At 50.0% G+C, this 19,619-nt stretch overlaps 1 protein-coding gene across 7 annotated transcripts in view; it reads left to right on the top strand.

Moving 5' to 3' along the window:
• The window catches only part of PAICS (phosphoribosylaminoimidazole carboxylase and phosphoribosylaminoimidazolesuccinocarboxamide synthase), a 1,368,496-nt gene that overhangs the window by 1,224,529 nt on the left and 124,348 nt on the right, over positions 1–19,619 (top strand). For all 7 annotated transcript variants that reach the window (XM_069631608.1, XM_069631609.1, XM_069631606.1 and 4 more), the window contains one exon: positions 5,656–5,739. In XM_069631608.1, coding sequence (XP_069487709.1) covers positions 5,656–5,739 — 84 coding nt within the window. The remainder of the gene's footprint in view (positions 1–5,655; positions 5,740–19,619) is intronic.

Raw genomic sequence — 19,619 nt, 5'->3', positions numbered from 1 at the left:
CGATGGAAGGCTGGGCCTTCACAGTCGGCACCTTGTCCTGCCTGGCCTTCTCCTTAGAGGGAGTGTCTGAGCCCCGATTTCCCCCTTGGCCTTCTCCAGTAAAACAGACTTGGGCTTCTCCTTCGGTTTGGGCGGATGATCCGTCTTCTGCTTGGCCGATGATCCAGAGCGTTGACTGGTGACTGAGGCAGGAGACATTGATCATTGCCCATTGCAACAGCGCTCCTGGTTGTAATGGACTTGCGGTGCTTAGCCTTTTGTTGGAGCCCCGCAGGAGGGGAGCCCTCAAAGGTCTTAGGAGCCCACTCGGTCTTCTTGGAGCTGGGAGAGGCATGCTGCTGGGACCCACCCTGAGCAGAGACCTTCGCCTGTAGCTACTCGTTCAGCCGCTTGTGTCGATCCTTCATCTAGCAAAATGCAGTCTTCCTCCTTGTGCCTCTGGTACAGGCAGTAAAAGCACTCTGAATGCTTGTCGTCCGAAAAGACATGCCGCAGACCGCAGCTGGAGCAGATCCTGAACAGGGGAGTTTCCTTTTCCTGTGACATGGTCCACGCAGCGTAGGTTTGAGTCTTCTGGAAGCCTCCACAAACTCAATGAAATCTGCACTTGCGGGGCGATGAAGAATCGGAAAAACGGGTCCCCGTTAATTGAAAGGTTGATCGATGGAGCACAAGGCCTGATTGACCAAAAAAATAATTCTTCCAAAAACGCAGCAAAAACCTGACAGCTAAACACAAGGACTCCCAACGTGCGGTAAAAATCTGAAGATGGCTGCCAGAGGAGGGTATTAGGTAGATGGCAGTCATTGGCTAGGGGGCAGTATGACCCAGAGCTCAGTGATTGGTTATGACAGTTCAGAAGTGAAACAAGCTGGGGGTTTTTTTGTTTTATTTTTTTTTACCGAGAATTCCCACCTTGACAACCAATATTCATGAGCATGTGAATCCATGCCAGACACCATGCTGGAGAGGTATGCGTCCTTCAGATCCAGGGACCACAACCAGTCTTCCTTGCACTATGGCTCCGCTATTAAAGCTGGCGTAACCATCTTGAATTTTTGTAGAGGTAGGGAGAGGTTGAGGGTGGAAAGGTCCAGCACAACTCGGGCCCGCCTGGTTCTTTTTCTGAATGGCGCAAATCCTGGCGTAGAAGCCCAAGCCTCGCTGGGAGGCTGGGACTTCCACTGCCTGGCTCTTGATGAGCGACCGGATCTCCACTCAGAGTTGCTGTCGCAGTCTGTGGGAGTGGAGGTGAAGAGGAGAGGCCTGGATGGGTAGCCGGTACCCCGTGGATACTACAGAGAGGATCCACGGAATTCTGGCACTAGAAGTGTGCATGGAGAGAAAGCCTTCCTTCCCTCTGAGGCTGTTGCCCAGGAGGGGGACTGGAAAAAGCCCTTACTCACCCCCCCCTTGTTGCTTGTACCGATGTTTGGTATCGGCGAACGGTCTGGCTGCCTGGACCCCCACACTTTGAAGCCGCAGAACCCTCCGTATGTATGCCCCTTGTCTGAGCGCTGATGTGACTGGGTCTACGTTTTGGGCTTGGTCTTTGTAAGGATGGATAAAGACTTTTCCGTTTTAGAGCTGTATTTCTTTTTATCCAGCTCCTCTTCTGTGGTGGAGTTCCAGGACAGGATCACACTTGACGAGGGCTTACGTCGAGCTATTCGGTGGTCGGTGGTTCGTGCACATCTGTCCGGAGGCGTGGATTTCCAGACCCCACCACACCAGGAGACTGTCACAACAGACGCCTCCCCGGAGGGATGGGGAGCTCACACCAGAAGTCTTAACGCAAGTGGCCTGTGGCTACTGGAGGAGAAATCGTTGCACTTCGTCTTGGGGCTGTGTTTTGAGCCCTCAAGTCTTTCCTTTCCTCAATGGCAAGGTGGTACAGGTCTTCACGTACACCACCACAATGCTTTACATCAGGAAGCGGGGGGCACCAGATCCCCCGCGCTCTCCAAAGAAGCGCAGGACATATGGCACTCAAGCATCTGGTGGTCGCAGACCTTCTTGCCAGGGAAGGAGGCGCACCCCCCCGTCCACCCCTTTGTGGACTTTGGCCCTGTGAACCATGGGAAGGCCCTTTCCAAGGCTTCCATTTCCAGGTGGCTCTCTGGCTGCATCACCCATTGTCACCAGTTGGCAAACCGACCGTTGCCTGGCTGTCCGAGAGCCCATTCGACCAGAGCGATGGCTGCAACTACGGCGTTCCGATCTAGTGTGCCTCTCCTGGACATCTGCAGGGCTGCTACATGGAGGTCACCAGGGATTGCAGGGAGGAGGCCAGAGTCAGCCAAGCAGTGCTGCGCAACCTGTTCGCTTGAAGGTGAGCCTGGTGAGGAGGTAAGAGATGCTTAATGCTGAGATGCTTATGTTGAGCCTTGCCACCTCCCGTGGTTGTGCGTGTACTGCTATGTATTTTTTATTCATGAGCATGTTAATCCCTGCCAGACCCCATGCTGGAGAAGGAACACGTTACTTACCTGTTAACTGTTCTCCAGCATGGGTCTGGCATGGATTGACATGTGAACCCTCCGCGGCTCTTCTCTTGGTCGTACTGCCACTTTGGCTGCCATCTTCAGATTTGGTAGCACCTAGAGGAGAGGCTTAGGTAGAGGCCAGTCATTGGCTAGGGGCAGTATGACCCAGAGCTCGGTGATTGGTTGTTAGGAGAAAGTTCAGAAGTGAGTGATTTTTTTTTCTTTACTGAGGATTCTCAGCCTGACGGGGCATCTTCAAGAGCATGTGAATCCATGCCAGACCCATGCTGGAGAACAAAAGGTGCAGGTAAGTTACTTCCTTACGCGTCCCGATTTGGCAGCCTAATCGTTCTTTTCTACGATTCAGGATCATGGGCTTCCATTTCCAATACAAGATGATTTCCTTCAGCCCCAACTTGGCCCCCAGGGTCTTTACCAGGCTGATGAATGCAGTGGCAGCCCTCCTCGCAGCACAGGGCCACCACATCTACTCGTACCTCAACGACTGGCTCGTCAGGGCAACATCTCCGGAAGCGGTGCACCACACTTTCCACGCTCTTATGAGCACACTGCGCGATCTGGGCTTTTTCGCTCAATTTAAAGTCACAGCTGCAGCCTACGCAGAGACCGACCTTGGGCCTCATCTGCGACACATGCTCAGTTTTTGCTTCGGAGGACAAGATCATGGCCATTGCACACTTCGTCAGCAGAAGTGTGACATCGGCCTGGTGGTACCAACACATACTGGGTCTCATGGTAGCAGTCCTATTGGCCGTCCCCCACACGAGACTCGGGATGAGGAGGATGCAGCTGCACTTTGCAGCATCATGGAACCAGGAGCAGAGCTCTCAGGCGGAGGTGATCAGTGCTCTTCTTTATCTTCACCCAGACCTCACATGGCAGTCCAGGGACTGCAACCTGTGGACAGGCAAGCCATTCTGGCAACCTACCCCACAGGTCACCATCACTACAAACTCCTCTCTCGAGGGATTGGGGGGGGGGGGGCTCCCTGGACAACCACTGCATCAACGGCACCTGGACCCGGCAGGAACACGACTTCAATTGGCTGGAACTGCTAGCCATCTGGCTAGCGCTCAGCCTTCCTTCGGACATTGGGGGCAAGGTCGTCCTCATTCAGACAACTCGACCAGCATGTTTTATGTCAACAAGCTGGGAGGTACCAGATCCCCCTCCATTGTGCAGACTGGCAGTCAGCATGTGGGAATGGGCCCTGGAGAACATCTACCTCATGGCCGTCCACCTTCCGGGGGAATCAAACCTGGAGGCGGACAGAATCAGCAGACGGAGCAGAGAATTGCGAGTGGCAACTGAACGACCTTGTGCTGCAGGAGATCTTCAGCAGATGGGGACACCCTCAGGTGGACCTCTTTGCCTCCTGGGGCAGCAAGAAGCACCAACAGTGTGCCTCCTGGCAGGGCCAGGGCACAAGCTCCCTAGGTGATGCACTTCAGATTCAGTAAAACGGCATGACCGCATACACCTTCCCGCCCATACCGCTGATGCACAGGGTGATTTGCAAGATCAAGGAGTCTAGTCACCTCAGCGTCATTCTCATAACCATGGCATGGCTGGCCACCATGGAGCTATCGGAGCTGCTCAGCCTCTGACCACCCCGTGCCACAGAAACTAGTCCTCAGTGTGGTTCCTGAGGAGCAAGGTTAACGGGGCCCAGTATAAGAGCAAGTGGACCAGGTTCCGTCACTGGGCAGACTCTAAGGATATCTGCATGTATGTTGGATGACAGTGCTTTTCTTCTTGGCGCACCTCGCCCACTCTGGCTTGTAGCTAGACACTTGCCACACTTACTTGGCAGCCATTGAGGCCTACAGAAACTCAGAGGAAGAGGTGTTCTCTTCCAACCCGATTGTCGAAGCATTTGATGGGTCCCGCCAGACTCTACCCACCCATCAAGAGGCCCCACCATGTATGGGACCTCAACATAGTCTTAGGTGCCCTGGTGCACAAACCATTTGAGCCGATGGAGTCCGTGGACATCAGGCTGGTCACTATTAAGACCGACTTGCTAGTTGGCCTCAGCTCGCAGAGCCCGTGAAATCCTGGCGCTGGTCGCCTCAGAGCCCTATACTACCTTTCACAAGGATAACGTAGTCCTGCGGATACACCCAACATTCCTACCTAAGGTACCTTCCGCGTTCCATCTAAATGAGGAAATGGTGCTGCCTATGTTCTTTGCTGAACCTAAAGACGACCTCGATGTCGGGCGTGCCCTGAATTTCTACTTGGCCAGGACCAAGTGCTACCGCAAGTCAGACGCACTGTCACCTTCGGCGCATCAAGACTGGGGTATCTGGAATCCAAGGCCTCCGTAGCCTGTTGGATGGTCTCGGCAATCAAGGAAGCATACGAGGGACAGCATAAGCCACTTCCAGCCAACATGCACGCCCGCGCGGTCATAGCCAAGGCAACGGCCATCGCATTCCAGCGGCATATCCCCTGGCAAGTCATAAGCATTGTTCTTCAGCTTTCTGCAAGCATTGTTTGGATGCCGGATCTAGATCAGACTCTGCTTTCGGACAAACGGATCTTAGAAACCGATTTGTTTAAGGAGGGTCTCCTCTCCACCCTCGGGCTACACTCAGTTGTAATCGCCCATGCAGTATGGAGGAAAGGGGACAGGACAGGAGTAGTGACTAACGTCGTTAATCCCCTTTCCTCCATACCTCCCACCATCCTTCCCCCACACACCCTCCTAATAAAACTCCTGTCATTAGGCAAGGAGTTTATGGGGACTGAGGTGTGGCACCAGAGGGCGGAGTCAGGGCAGCGCATGCTTCCAGGGGTGCAAACCTGCGTGCCTCTCAATTTGAAGGAGGTTTTTTTCTGGTAAAAAGTTCTGTCTCCCGTCCTAGGAAGGGACACCCATGCAGTATGGAGGAAAGGGGACTCGTGACTAAGAATGTTAGTCACTACGGTGAGTAACTTATAATAATCCATGCCAGACCCATGTTGGAGAACAGTTGCAGGTAAGTAACTTATTCCTTCTTGGCTGGAAATGTTATTTTGTGACTGGTTTAATACAGAATGTTACTGTTATCTGGTTTGTATGGCACTAGTATTGGGTATATTAATGTGGTAGTCTCAGAATATTATGAAAATGGTTTATAACAAGTTTTTGACATGCCGCCAGGTTTATCGTGATCTCAAAGAAGTGACTCCTGAAGCACTGCAGATGGTGAAGAGAAACTTTGAATGGGTCGCTGATAAAGTGGAGGTATTTATGCTTGTTGATTTTGATTGCCTGCAAGACCGTGCTGCTTCAATGAAAATCGAAACGCTGAAAAAAAGGGGATGGGGGTTTTTATTTTAAAAACACCAATTGGGAAATTTAGTGATGAGGAAGTGCCTTGAATGTGTTGAGGGCTCATGTACAGGGGTTACTTTTTTGATCTTTGTTCCGAATTGCTGTATAGATATTTGTTGCACTGCAAAGTCAAAGGTCCATCAAATTGAGCACCATTTCTTTTCCATGGGTTTATTTTGCTAGCTTTACAGCTATGCACAAGACCTCACTCACTGAACTCTAGCAGTAGGGCTCAGTCTCACTTTCCTAAAATGGAACACAGAAATGGTTGAGCACACTACTGAAAATATCACTCATGAATTTTATGGGAGTGTGCTTTTATGTTGTGCTGAATCAACACCATAGCTGTGTTCATGTGCATATCCTTGTTTGTAAAGTTGTTTCTGATGCTTGTTAATCTGCTTAGAATCACATGCTGTGCATAGGTCCGACATCCAGTGGTCACTGCGGAGTATTGCATTTTGTTTTTCGTAGTCGAAAAGGGACGTCGACAAGGCGTGTCTGAAATACTATCCCTATAGTGACGTGTGTTGTATCCACAATCCCTCACGCGTCGAGGTCCCTCAGTTTGTTTTTTTCCGCCCAGCTACGGGTCGCCTTTACGCGGAGCTCCTCGAGAGACATTGCAGATTCCATCTCCTCGACCTTTGGTCGTTTTTTCCTGTTAAAGATTAATATATCGATCCCTCCCTCGACGCAGTTGTGAAGCTGTCTCCGCCGAGCAAGATCTTCGACGGAGGGGACGAGCGGAGGAGATCCTTCGGCGTTGCCGAACACGTGGCCTGGCCTCGCAGGCCAAATACAGTAGGGAGAGTGGGGTCGTGGGACATCTGATTCTTTTTCTGAGAATGCCTTTCCTTTTCCCCTTCCTTTCCCTTGGGGTAGTTATCACGGTTTATTGCCTCGGCTATGGAGAGGACACCCTTTAGGTTTTGCCCACTTTGTAAGGGCAAGTTTACTTGGAAGGACAAGCATTCACGGTGTAACCGCTGCTTGCCCCTCGATCACAAAGAGGAGGGTTGCTCGGCTTGTCGGCTTCTAAAGCCAAAGACTCTAAAAGACCGTAGGGTCAAGAGGTGGGCGGCCTACGCTATGTCGAAGGCCGGGTCTTCACCCGCCGCTGCGACCACCGACAGTGACGAGGAACGTGATAACACGACCTCCGCTACGGAAGTCGTACACCCCTCTAAGGAGCGCTCGCGCTCTTCGTCGTCTGTCCCCGGCCCGACGGGCTCGGCTCACGCCCTGCTTATGGGGATGAACACCCCGGCGACACTGACGCACACGATACAACACATAAACACACAACCCATAGCTCTTCGAAGACGAAGAAAGCATCAACGCCCAAGGAGACGCAGGTTACACCGGCGGCCTCCTCGGACCGTTCGGGTTCGAAGCCCCTCTCGCAACCGCAGCCGCGACCAGCGACTGGGCTTTCGGCAAATAAGGGCGCCGCCCCCAAACCATGGCCGGCGCGCACCAGCAGAGCGCACGCCGCCGTAGAACGTTCGACACCCGTAACGTCGAAACCACAGCCCTCCGCTGACAAACGAGTCACAGAGAGCTTGGCGAGGATCGTCGTAGCCGACGCCCAGAAGCGTGCGCCGAAGGACACGTCGAGCGCTAAGCAAAGGTCGAAAGACACGCCGAAAAAGCCCGCAGAAAAACAGGGACTACCCCTTCAGTCGGGGGGGGACCCCCAGCACACCGGAAGGCTTTTCGGAGGGCGACTGGACACTTTCCTCGACGTTGTGGGAGAGGTTGAGCTGTTTTCAGCAAGATAACACTACTTTTCCCCCGCTAGACCGCTCAGGGGTACCCCATGAAACCATGGAAAGGCTCCATCTCTGCATGGAGAGAATGGAGAGGTTTATGAACACCCAGAACCCTCCCACTCCCAAGAGAACAAGAGAAGGGCCTCAGGAGGACCCCAGGGCCAAATACTCGAGGCAGGACACTGATTTTGTGGACAATGAAGAGGGACAGAACCAAGAGGAAGGTCTGGAAGACAGCCCAGACATGGTAGGAGAAGGCTTCGGAGAAAATCCAGAAGGACCTTCTCATCCCTGCCAATCCCCATCAGTATATTCGGACACTGATGTCCTGAACCTAAATCCTCCTGACAATTCACCAGTTAGAAACACGTCTCCCATTGACGATCAGCCCACATTCAATGCCCTGTTGCGCAGAGCAGCAGCACATTTCGAACTGGACACTGGGGAGATCTCTCCGGAAATAGACTTTGTAGAAAGAGTAATTAAGGAGAAACCCCCAGTCAGCCAGACCATTCCCCTCCTCGCTTCAGTGAAGAGATGAATCATCCCTTCGCTATCCACACCCGCACTAATCAGAGGAGTTAATCCAAGGATTGAAAAACTTTTCACTCCTTCACCCTCAGACCCGCTGTACATCGGGACATTCCATTCCGGATTCCCTTGTAGTAACGAATACAAGGAAGAGGGCAGGGGTGCCGCTGTCCACCAGTGAGGCACCACCTGACAAGGAGGGCAAGAGGTTATATGCCCTTGCTAAAAGAGTCACATCCTCGGCTGCCTTTTCGGCAAGAATTGCGAACAACAATTCTTTGCTAGCTAGCTACGCGGACGCGCAGTGGGCCAAACTTCGCAAGGACGCCGAAGAAGCGCCGGAACCACTACGTACACGCCTGCTATCTACTATTGGCGAAGGAACCCAGGTCAACCAGAGTATTGTAAAGAACTCTCTGGATGCTGCTGAGACAGCGGGACGTTCCCTGGTTCAGGGAATACTCCTAAAACGCCATGTATGGCTGCGCAACTCAGGGTTCAAACCGGAGACACAGGCGTCTTTAATAAATAAACCTGTTGAAGACTCTAACCTCTTCGGGAAAGCGGTGGATGAGGCTCTGGAAATGGCTAAAAAAGAGTTCGATACTATCAAAACTCTTGACAAGATCTCTAAGCCCACTACCAGACACGGCTATGGCAACAAACGCTTTTTTCGTGGCCAACGCCAACAGCAGAGTCAGCAGCAACAGTACCCTGCCACCAGTTACCAGGCCAATAGTGGGCAGTACAGCCAAAGAGGCCAGCGCAGGGGCAAAGGGAGAGGTCGGGGGTCCGCCCCCAGAGGCTCCCAAGCCCCCAACAACACCAAGTGACGCGAAGATTCGCGTCCCCTCCCATGCAACACCGGTCGGGGGCCGGATAACATCCTTTCTTCCAGCATGGGAGGGAATAACGTCAGACCGCTGGGTACTTTCCACCGTAGCCCACGGATACTGCATCGAATTCAACAGTTCGCCAACATACAGACCCCCGAGGGGACGACGCATGACACCGGAACACCTTGCTATCCTTCTCCAAGAAGTACAACAGCTGCTGGAAAAAGGAGCCATAGAGGTCGTACCTCTATCTCAGGTAACGGAAGGTATTTATTCAGTGTACTTCCTTGTACCCAAAAAGGATCTAACCATGCGCCCTGTATTAGATCTGCGCCCAGCGAACAAGTTTATCAAACCCCAGAAGTTTCGTATGGTGAACTTATAGGAAGTGATCCCACTGCTAAATCAGGGAGATTACATGACAACATTGGACATGAAAGATGCATACTTTCATATTTTAATGTTGCCAGCGCACAGAAGATACCTCAGGTTCATGATAGAGTGCAAACACTACCAGTTCAGAGTGCTACCCTTCGGCATAGCATCAGCACCAAGGGTATTCACGAAAGTACTGGCAGTGGCAGCGGCCCACCTGCGCAGGTTGTCCATCCCAGTTTACCCTTACCTCGACGACTGGCTCATAACAGGGGATTCTTACGAAACATGCTTCTCCAATAACCAAAAGACGGTAGACCTTTTATTCCAGTTGGGCTTCTCCATCAGCGAAAAGAAGTCCAGCTTAGACCCCAGCCAAGTCAAACAATTCCTAGGGGCTCTAATTCAAACAAAGGACGGCCTCGTCTTCCCCTCCAACGAGAGGGTCCAAAACATGCTGTTTCAGATCCCTCAATATGTGACCGGTCGAGAGGTGACGGTACGCAAAGCAATGCGCTTGCTAGGCATGATGGCGTCCTGTATTTATTTGGTACCTCACGCGCGCCTGCGCCCTATGCAAGAGTGGCTCAACAGCCAGTGGTGTCAGGCCAGCGGATTATGGGACGATCCAGTGGTGGTCTCGCAGGCCTTGGTTCTCTCGCTACGATGGTGGACAAAGGAAAACCTGGAAAAAGGGAAACCCTTTGCCACACCCGCGGCGCAAGCCACTCTAACCACGGACGCATCCCTAACAGGATGGGGGGCTCACCTATACCATCAGACTGCTCACGGAGTGTGGACTCCGAACGTAGCATCCAAACACATAAATCTACTGGAGCTACTAGCTGTGTTCAAGGCGCTAAAAGCCTTCCAAGAACACCTACAAGGCAAAACTGTGTTGGTCCTTACAGACAGCACCACAGCCATGTACTACATCAACAAGCAGGGGGCCACCCACTCTCCAGGGCTGTCCAAACTGGCCCAGAATATATGGAAGTGGGCTCTCAAACAAAACATGTTCCTACTGTCAGAACATGTACCAGGGGAACTCAATCTGCTGGCAGACAAACTCAGCAGAGATTTCCCCCCTGCCCGAAGAGTACGAATGGCGACTGCACGAAGACATCGTCTTCACACAATGGGGATTCCCAGAAATAGACCTATTCGCAACCCTGGAGAACTCACAATGCCAAAGTTACGCCTCCAGGTACCCTCAGAACCAATCCAAGGGGAACGGTCTGTCGATGCAATGGTCAGGGAAATTTGTTTACGATTTCCCCCGACTCCCCTTCTCAACAAGGTGATGCACAAGATGCACCAGGAACAAGTAACCATGATACTGGTGGCCCCAATGATGGCCCGACAGCCGTGGTTCGCTCACTTGATGGAGATGTCTCTATCTCCTCCAGTGAAACTGCCCTGCCCGTACAACATGCTGTCACAAGACAAGGGCAGGACTCTGCATCCATGCCCCCAGAACATGAACTTAGCAGCTTGGCTCCTGAGATCATAGAATTCGGACATCTACTGCTCCCGCAGAGATGTATGGACATTCTCAGGGAAGCCAGAAAACCTAACACTCGCCACTGCTACTCTAGCAAGTGGAAGAGATTTGTCATCTGGTGCAGAGGGAAAAGCATCAACCCAATTGACTGCTCTCCCACACATATTGTTCTATACCTGACCCACTTATTGGATTCAGGTCTAGTGTTCAATTCCATTAAAGTCCACCTAGCGGCACTTTCTGCATACACCACTTCCCAACTCAAGGTGTCGTGGTGGAAGATCCCTGTTATAAAGGCCTTCATGGAGGGAATAAAGAGAATACACCCCCCGATAGCTGACCCAGCTCCCAGATGGGACCTTAACGTGGTACTTACCAGACTCATGGGCTCACCTTTCGAACCCATGCACAAAGCATCTCTTAAAGACCTCACTCTTAAGACTGCTTTTTTAATAGCTATCACCTCCATCAGGAGGGTAAGTGAACTACAGGCTCTTTCTGTTCTAGACCCCTTCGTTACAGTTCACAGAGATAAGGTGGTTCTACGCACGCACCCAAGGTTTGCTCCGAAGTTCATATCGAAATTCCACGTAAACAGTCTATCAACGTTCTTTCAAAATCCTTCTAACTTGGGAGAAAAAACTCTGCACACACTAAATGTGCGCAGAGCGGTCATGTTCTACGTGGAAAGAACCAGACCACTGAGGAAGACTAATCAGTTCTTCGTCTCGGTGGCAGCAGGAAGAGAAGGGGATGCAGTTTCAAAGTCCACTATTTCTAGATGGATTGTTCAATGCATCACTCTCTGCTATACTCTTGCTAAGAGAGAACTGCCCTTTGGGCCAAGAGCACACTCTACTAGAGGCACGGGGGCGTCCATAGCATTCATTGCAAATGGTTCCCCTTGAGTCCATCTGCAAAGCGGCTACCTGGAGTTCTGTGCACACCTTTACAAAACACTACTGTCTAGATGCACACTCGAGATCTGACTCACAGGTGGGTCAGGCAGTATTAAGACATCTTTTCTCTACTGTTCCTTCTCATAACCCACCGCCAACTCCGGGTACTGCTCGCTAGTCTATGCACAGCATGTGATTCTAAGCAGATTAACAAGCATCAGAAGACAATGCATTACTTACCGTAAAAGCATTTCTGATGATTGTATCTGCTTAGATTCACATGCGCCCACCCTTCCTCCCCGCTCGGATGGAAGGAACATAGACTTCCTTTTTTATCTCTTTTCTGTACTCACTCACGTCTAGAAGGCTCCCTCAGGGCAGAAAAATACAAACCGAGGGACCTCGACGCGTGAGGGATTGTGGGTACAACACACGTCACTATAGGGATAGTATTTCAGACACGCCTTGTCGACGTCCCTTTTCGACTACGAAAAACAAAATGCAATACTCTGCAGTGACCACTGGATGTCGGACCTATGCACAGCATGTGAATCTAAGCAGATACAATCATCAGAAATGCTTTTACGGTAAGTAATGCATTGCCATATTGTGCACCTACTGAGGGAAACCAGACCTTGGATTGCTGGAACAAGTGTGAAAAAGGGTAAGATGAGGAGGGGGCTGGGGGATTACCTATGAAGCATGGAAGAATGTTTTAGTATGGATGCACGTTGGTACACAAGTGACTGGATACTAGAAGGATGTGACGGGTGTATGTGTAGGGATTTTATTTTCCAAGGCAGTTAAAATGGTAAGATACAAATTGTGTAGTGTTTGTGGGACTGCAGAGGACCTAGTAGGGCAGTCTTGGAGACATGTAGGCTTAATTGACTTGGATGTTTACAGAACAGCAGGTCCATTTTGTGACTCCTAATCCAAACTGTTTGGCAAAATTGTATGCAGTACCCTTTGGGTGCACTAAAACAACCCTGACTTCCTGGCAATGGGGACCCAACCTTTTGGATAAGGCTGCACTACACAGGTTGGTAGTGTGTCTGAGCAGCCAGACTTATATCAAGAGGGGTCAGTGTGAGCAGTAAGTTTGTAACACCGTTTCGCAGTGACAGTTATTCAAATAAACACTTACACTCAAGGTTTCTTGATTAAAAAATTATTTTTCTTAATTTAACCGTCAGTTTTATATAAGCCTTCTTCAGAAAGGAGCAAATGACATGTAACTTTAAAGTATACTTTCAAACACACACTTGGTTACTCTAAATCCGATAATACCCATTGGGATCGCACACACACTTCCTACAACCTTAGGTGACTTAAATCAATGGCCGCAGTGTCCTAGTTATTTATCACTGGTAAATTTAGAGTTCTACTTTTTGTGGTGTAAAAGTTAGATCTTGGAATAAAAAATAGGTTAACACAACACTTCATAAACTGGTAAGTACATTTTAAAACCCTCCAATGCAAAGTAAATTAACCCGTCTGATGCTTGTTAATCTGCTTAGAATCACATGCTGTGCATATAGTCCGACATCTACTGGTAACCGCAGAGTATTGCATCTTTCGAGGATGGAAGGGGGACGTCAACATTGGCGTGTCTGTCATTATCCCTAACTTGATGTGTAGTGTACGCAAAATCCCTCACATGTCTTTTTCCGCCCAGCTAGCTGGTCGCCTTATGCAGAGCACTTCCATAAAATTGCAATATTTCTAGATTTCTCGACATCCAGTTGTTTTCCTAATATCCCCTTTTCGATGGTTGATTCCAGCACCACTGCTGAGACAGAACTTCGACGGCTGGGGCTCCGGTCGGCACTGCTGATAGTCTTTCCTTCTCCCCTCTTTGTTCCCTTGGTTTTGTCGTTGCTTTTGAGATCCTGAGCTATGGGCAGGACACCATTTAGATTTTGTCCTCCTGTAAGGAAAAATTCCCATGGAAAGACCAGCCCCGCCGGTGCAATAAGTGTCTTCCCCTCAATCACAAGGCGTCTGTGAAGCCTGTAAACTCCTATGTCCAAAAGAGACATGACATAAGGGAAACACTACTCCCCCACCCCCTGCTGCCCCCTCCCACATCCTACCTATATTAAGCAATGCCTTATTGTCATTCACGGACCACAGTCCTAGTGGATACGTACAATGATTCCATTCTCAAAGCGATGGACTCCATTGCCCCTATCAAATCTCGGAAATCTAAACCTCGTGCACACCTATATTCGTGGTTCACGCCACAATTGAGTGTTACGCAAAAAAAAAGAGAAACTCCGAAGCCCGTTGGAAAAGTCATCTCTCTGATGCCAACAAGGACAGCCTCATTATAGCATCCCTCAACTATAAAGAGGCAATCTTCCAAGCTAAAAAAGATACCTAAAACAAGCGTATTCTGCTAGCTGAATCCAGTACCAAAGAGCTCTTTAAGATGCTTAAAGAACTTGAAACTCCAACCGCGCCGCCTGACAACTGTAGCAAAGACAGTACATGGTGCTCTAAAATACAAAAAGCACTCCTCGCCAAAATCTCAACACTCCAATATAAAATTAATGCCAAAAAAAGTAGCCTTCAGTCCAACTCGCAGCTTAACTCCCCCTTTGGAAAAACCAAACATATCCTACACAACCATAAACCCTTCAGCTTCTCATTAGCAAACTCAAACCTTCCAATTTCCAGGGTGACACTTGCCCATCTCTCATCATAAAGGAGGCTTCACATGAAATGGCTCCATTTATCACGGCCCTAATAAACACAATTGTACAGCACAGGCATCGTCCCTGATAAACTCAAGGACGCTGGGTTGTCCCCCTTCTAAAACAAAAAAACATCCGTAGACCAGAGTATACCCACTAATTATTGGCCCATCACCACCGTACCTTTCCTGCTGAAAAGTCTGGACTGAGCATCTTATTGGCAGATCCAGGACTACCTGGAATTTAACGATCTCCTTGGCCTCAGACAATCTGGCCTCCGTCCTAGGCCTGGAACAGAAACTGCCCTTATTTGATTTAAAAACTCAAATTGAGGATCTGAAAGATAACGGTAAGATTGCCCTCTTATTACTACTAGACTTATCGGCAGCTTTTGATTTGGTCAACCATCAAATTCTCTGCTGACATCTTAAATCGGCAGCCCACTTTTCAGACAAAGCCACCACCTGGTTTAGATCCTTTTTTGTCTAATAGATTTATGACGTCTTCTCCCCTTCTGCATCTGCTGAACCATCGCAGTCCTATTCAGGGTCCCTCAAAGATCCTGCGTTTCACCTACGCTCTACAACGTGTTCACAACTGCTCTTATATTCTTGACTATCTGGGTGTCACCACTAATTACACGGATGACACCCAGATACTCGTCCCCATCACCGGTGACCACATAGTGGACACCAAAGCCTTACATGATGATCAGGTCATTCGGGCTTGGATGGCACAACATGAGCTATGTCTTAATGATAAGACTGAGCTCCTCATCCCGGGCTCCCCTCACCGATTTTAGCACATTAGACCCAGTCTTCAAATATTTTATTGATGGCAACACCATCGTTTCTAATGATGCCAAAACTCTAGGCGTCTCTCTCTCTCTCTCTCTCTCTCTCTCTCTCTCTCTCTCTCTCTCTCTCTCTCTCTCTCTCTCTCTCTCTCTCTCTCTCTCTCTCTCTCTCTCTCTCTCTCTCTCTCTCTCTCTCTCTCTCTCTCTCTCTCTCTCTCTCTCTCTCTCTCTCTCTCTCTCTCTCTCTCTCTCTCTCTCTCTCTCTCTCTCTCTCTCTCTCTCTCTCTCTCTCTCTCTCTCTCTCTCTCTCTCTCTCTCTCTCTCTCTCTCTCTCTCTCTCTCTCTCTCTCTCTCTCTCTCTCTCTCTCTCTCTCTCTCTCTCTCTCTCTCTCTCTCTCTCTCTCTCTCTCTCTCGTTACCTCGGCACCTCGGCATCTGCCTACACGTGCAAACTCGTCACTGCCTGCAGCCCATTACTTACTACAGCTAACTGCATCATCCTTGCCAGAACCCTGATGTCTAAACTGGACTATTGCAATGTCCTCTATTTAGGGGCTAGTCAACGAAACCTAAGCAAGCTCAGGTCAAAACCACGCCATCAGGGCTGCATTAAATATTCCCAGGAATGCGCACATATCGGACACCAGACACAACCTATGCTGGCTTTTAGTAAGTCTCTTAAAACTCTTGCCTTCATGCACAAATGCCTGGCCAACCAGACACCCAACTACCTGGCGAGCCGGTTCACACCACAAACCTCCAGCTGTCCTCAGAGTAGCCCAAGCTCACTCTCTCTCCTTACCTAGGTTCAAGGTAGAGAAATCGGGTGGGGGCAGTTTCCCGGTCCTTTTTTACAAATTGTGGAATTCGCTTCCCAACCAACTTGGATCAGAACCCTCCTTCCACTCTAAGAGCAAAGCCAAATTTTGGCTCATTGCTAAAGACACTCTACCGCCACCCAGCGCCGCAGCCTTAAATTCAACTACAGTGACCAAGTACTTTCGCTGTAATTGCCCTTGTACTCTGAATCTAAATACAATGTAAATTCCCTGTAAATATATTGACATGTATGCTATGTCTAGATTGTTTTTTATACTTGATATGTCACTGTAACCTAAGATATGTGCCCAGATGCCTTTGGGCCAGGCGCGCTATACAAATAAAGAAATACAAATGCGTCCTAAGACTATAAAGGAGCGTCTAGTAAAGCGGTGGGCGGCCTACAGTATATTGCGGGCCAAGAGTAACTCCAGAGCTGCTCAGTGTGACGATGATATAAGTGACGACCAAGGCTCCACTTCAGATGCCATTGACCTTACACAGGAGTATTCTCGCTCCACACCGTCCAGCCTCGATGGGCACGACGAGAGTCCTGCTATGGGGAAATGTACATCCCGGCGACCGGGACGCACCCGATGCCTGCACAAAACACAACCCCCGGTTGTGCTCCAAGGCGCCAACCGTTATGTCGGATGGTTTGGCAGTACCTGCCGGTTCCCATGATCGGCAACCCTACCCAGAACTGCGCCAGTGGCATGCGTCCGGGCAGGCAGAGTAAGGGCGCCAGCACCAAAAGCCTTGCGGCCGCCGAGACTCCTCAGAAGAGTGCGCCGACGTCGCACAAGGCCCCGGTTGCACCAAAATCCACTCCGCAACCACCTACACGGTCCATACACTTCCTTGTGATGCTGAACATCAGCGAAGATTGTTTTGGCGGTGAAACGGAAAGGCCAGGCTACAGACACATCGAAAGACGCGTCAAAATGCAAGGAGGGACGAAAAGATTACTCTAGTCCTTTGTCTTTATCTAAGGCTCTAAGTGAGAAATCTCGACGTTCTGTGGAAGAGGCTCATTATGGACCAGGAAGAAGTTTGAGGGGTGCATGAACAGACTGGAAAGGTTTGTTGAATTTTTTTGAAAGATTTTCTCCGAAGAGGCCTCGTGAAGAGATCCCTTATACGCCTATGGCCAAATTTCAAAGGACTTCTGATCCACATCATGAACACATTTTGGACATTGCTGATGATTCATATTGATTCATATGTACAGGTTAATGATCCCTTTAGTGATCCTGCTGATGATCCTTTTGATCCCAATTAGGGATGGGAGAATGGAGAATGACCAGCCAGTTGATAACCAACATTGGGCGTCCCCTAGCCCGGACCCTGACACCTTGTGTATGGACTCCCCTCACCAGTGCATCAGGCATCACCTGCTAATGGCGTTTAATGCCATCTTAAAGAGGGCAGGTGAATATTTCCAAATTGCCACACAGGAGGCAGTGCCAGATTAGACTATGTTGAAGCCATTCTGAAGGAAAAGCCTCCTGCCAGTCGGGCTATTCCATTATTGAATGCTATAGACCTCTTGCCCCTTCCTTGTTAATGCCCGCACAGACCCGGGCTGTCGATCCATGAGTGGAAAAGCTGTTTCGCCCCTTCCCTTGACTCCCTCTACATTAGGGGGCACGCCACTCCGGATTCGCTTGTGGTTACGAGGAAGAGGGCATGTGTCCCCTTGTCCACAGGCGAGGCACTGCCTGATAAAGACTGTAAGAAGTTGTACGCACTGGGAAAAAGGGTTACTACTGCTGCATCATACTCCACACGCATAGCCAACAACACTACACTGTTGGCTAGCTACTCGGATGTTCAATGGAACCTACTGCAGGAGGGCCTTCAAGAGGTCCTTGAACCTGTGCGGGCTCGCTTGCTTGCGATTGTATCTGAAGGCAAGCAGGTGAACCACAACATTAATAAAATGACTTAAGAAGCTGCAGTGACAGCAGGAAGGACTTTAGCCCAGGGCAATTCTCAGAAATGTGCGAATTCCCTCCACCTTAGACACCCCCAGCAACTTTGCTGGATTTTGAGGGCTTGATATTTTTTTTTTTTTGTACCTGGAGAGAGCGAGGCCCTTTTTTCCGACTCGTGTATTAGTGTGATTTCTGAGCTTTGTCTTTCTCTTGGTTATGGAGCCTGACAAACTGCATAGGCATCATGTTTTACATTGTGTCGCACAGTACCTTCAGTGCAGTGGCACAGGGAAGTCTTTCAGATTTTCCAAAGGTTTATATACCTTCTCTGGGATAAACTGTTTCCCAGAGCAGTAAATTGAAGTTGACTTTACTTACCTTTGTAACTTTCTGCACACTGTTACAATAGGGTGCTGGAGGGGTTACCTAGTATCCCCTTTTGTCTAGCTTCTCATGTAACATTTTTGTTACCCATTTCTCACTGAATGGCTGGTGGCAGTGGTTTAGTTTGAACTACCGTGGTGTGCATTTACCACGGGCTGCGTTCGCAGCTGTAGTAAAGCGCCCAAGGGGGCAATTTTTGTCAATGGCCCCAGTCTTCTTTTTTTGCCATTTCCTTGTGGAAGGGTCCTTCTTGAGATTTACTCTGCGCTCCAAAGCAGGTTTGGTCCCATTGTTCGCTTTGCCTTTGGCGGGATTCAGGAGTGAAGCCCGCCTCTGGCTCTACGGTGTCTGGGGTGGGCAGGAAGTGGGGGAGGTGCCCGAAACTACCTGTGCTTAATCTCCTAGGACACCCAAATGCACTTTGTAGTGATTGGCCGGCTGGCTGTCCGCAAGGACAGCCACCCTGCTGGGTGAGTCACAGCTAGGCTGGAATGAATGGGAGAGAACTGAATAAAAGGCGAGGCTTTTGGCTTGGAAGGGAGTCGACCACTGGACAAAGGAACTGAAGAACTTGAAGAGGATGCCTGCTGCAACTCTTGGACTGTTGGTTTGCCCGGTGAAGCCCTGCTGCTGTGCTCAAACTCCAAATTCGTATCGACAGAGAAGCCCCTGCAAGGACAACTTCTCCCCTTTTTAGTTGGGGGGACCAATCAACTCAAGTAAGCCACCTGGACATCCTTCTCGGAGCTGGTTGAATTTCCAGAGTTGCTGCTGGAAACTGTATAGCCATGGAGAGGAACACCAGATTGTGTGCGTTGCTTTTAACCTGGCCTAGAGCTCCAGGAAGATCCTCTGGACTTCCAGGAAGCAGAACTGACCAATCCTGAGCCCCCTCAGCAGAGTGCGGGACCCCAGAAGCAAGGAAAGCCCATCTCGACAGCCAGGAACCGCAGTGTTGCTATTTGCGGTAGCCGCGAGGAGCTGAAACACTGAGCAGCCGCTGATTTGAAGATTGCCATTTGCGAGCGGTGACCATTCCATTGCAGTGCAGGAGTACCCGGGAGTCCTCCCTCTTGTCCCCACAACTGAGGCACAGGAACAGTGATATCTGCATAGCTGCTCAGGAACAGAAGTCCCCTGCTGTACTTTTTCTTCAATACAAAGGTACTGTAAAAGGTCGGAGAACATACCTCTTGCTGTAGAGTTGCTTGCATATTCTACCACTCGCAAGTCTA

This window comes from Ambystoma mexicanum, chromosome 6q, assembly GCF_040938575.1.
Source record: "Ambystoma mexicanum isolate Mex_15411 chromosome 6q, UKY_AmexF1_1, whole genome shotgun sequence".
Taxonomy (NCBI): domain Eukaryota; kingdom Metazoa; phylum Chordata; class Amphibia; order Caudata; family Ambystomatidae; genus Ambystoma; species Ambystoma mexicanum.
The sequence above is the reverse complement of the archived record's forward strand: the minus strand, read 5'-3'. Positions and strand labels throughout refer to the sequence as shown.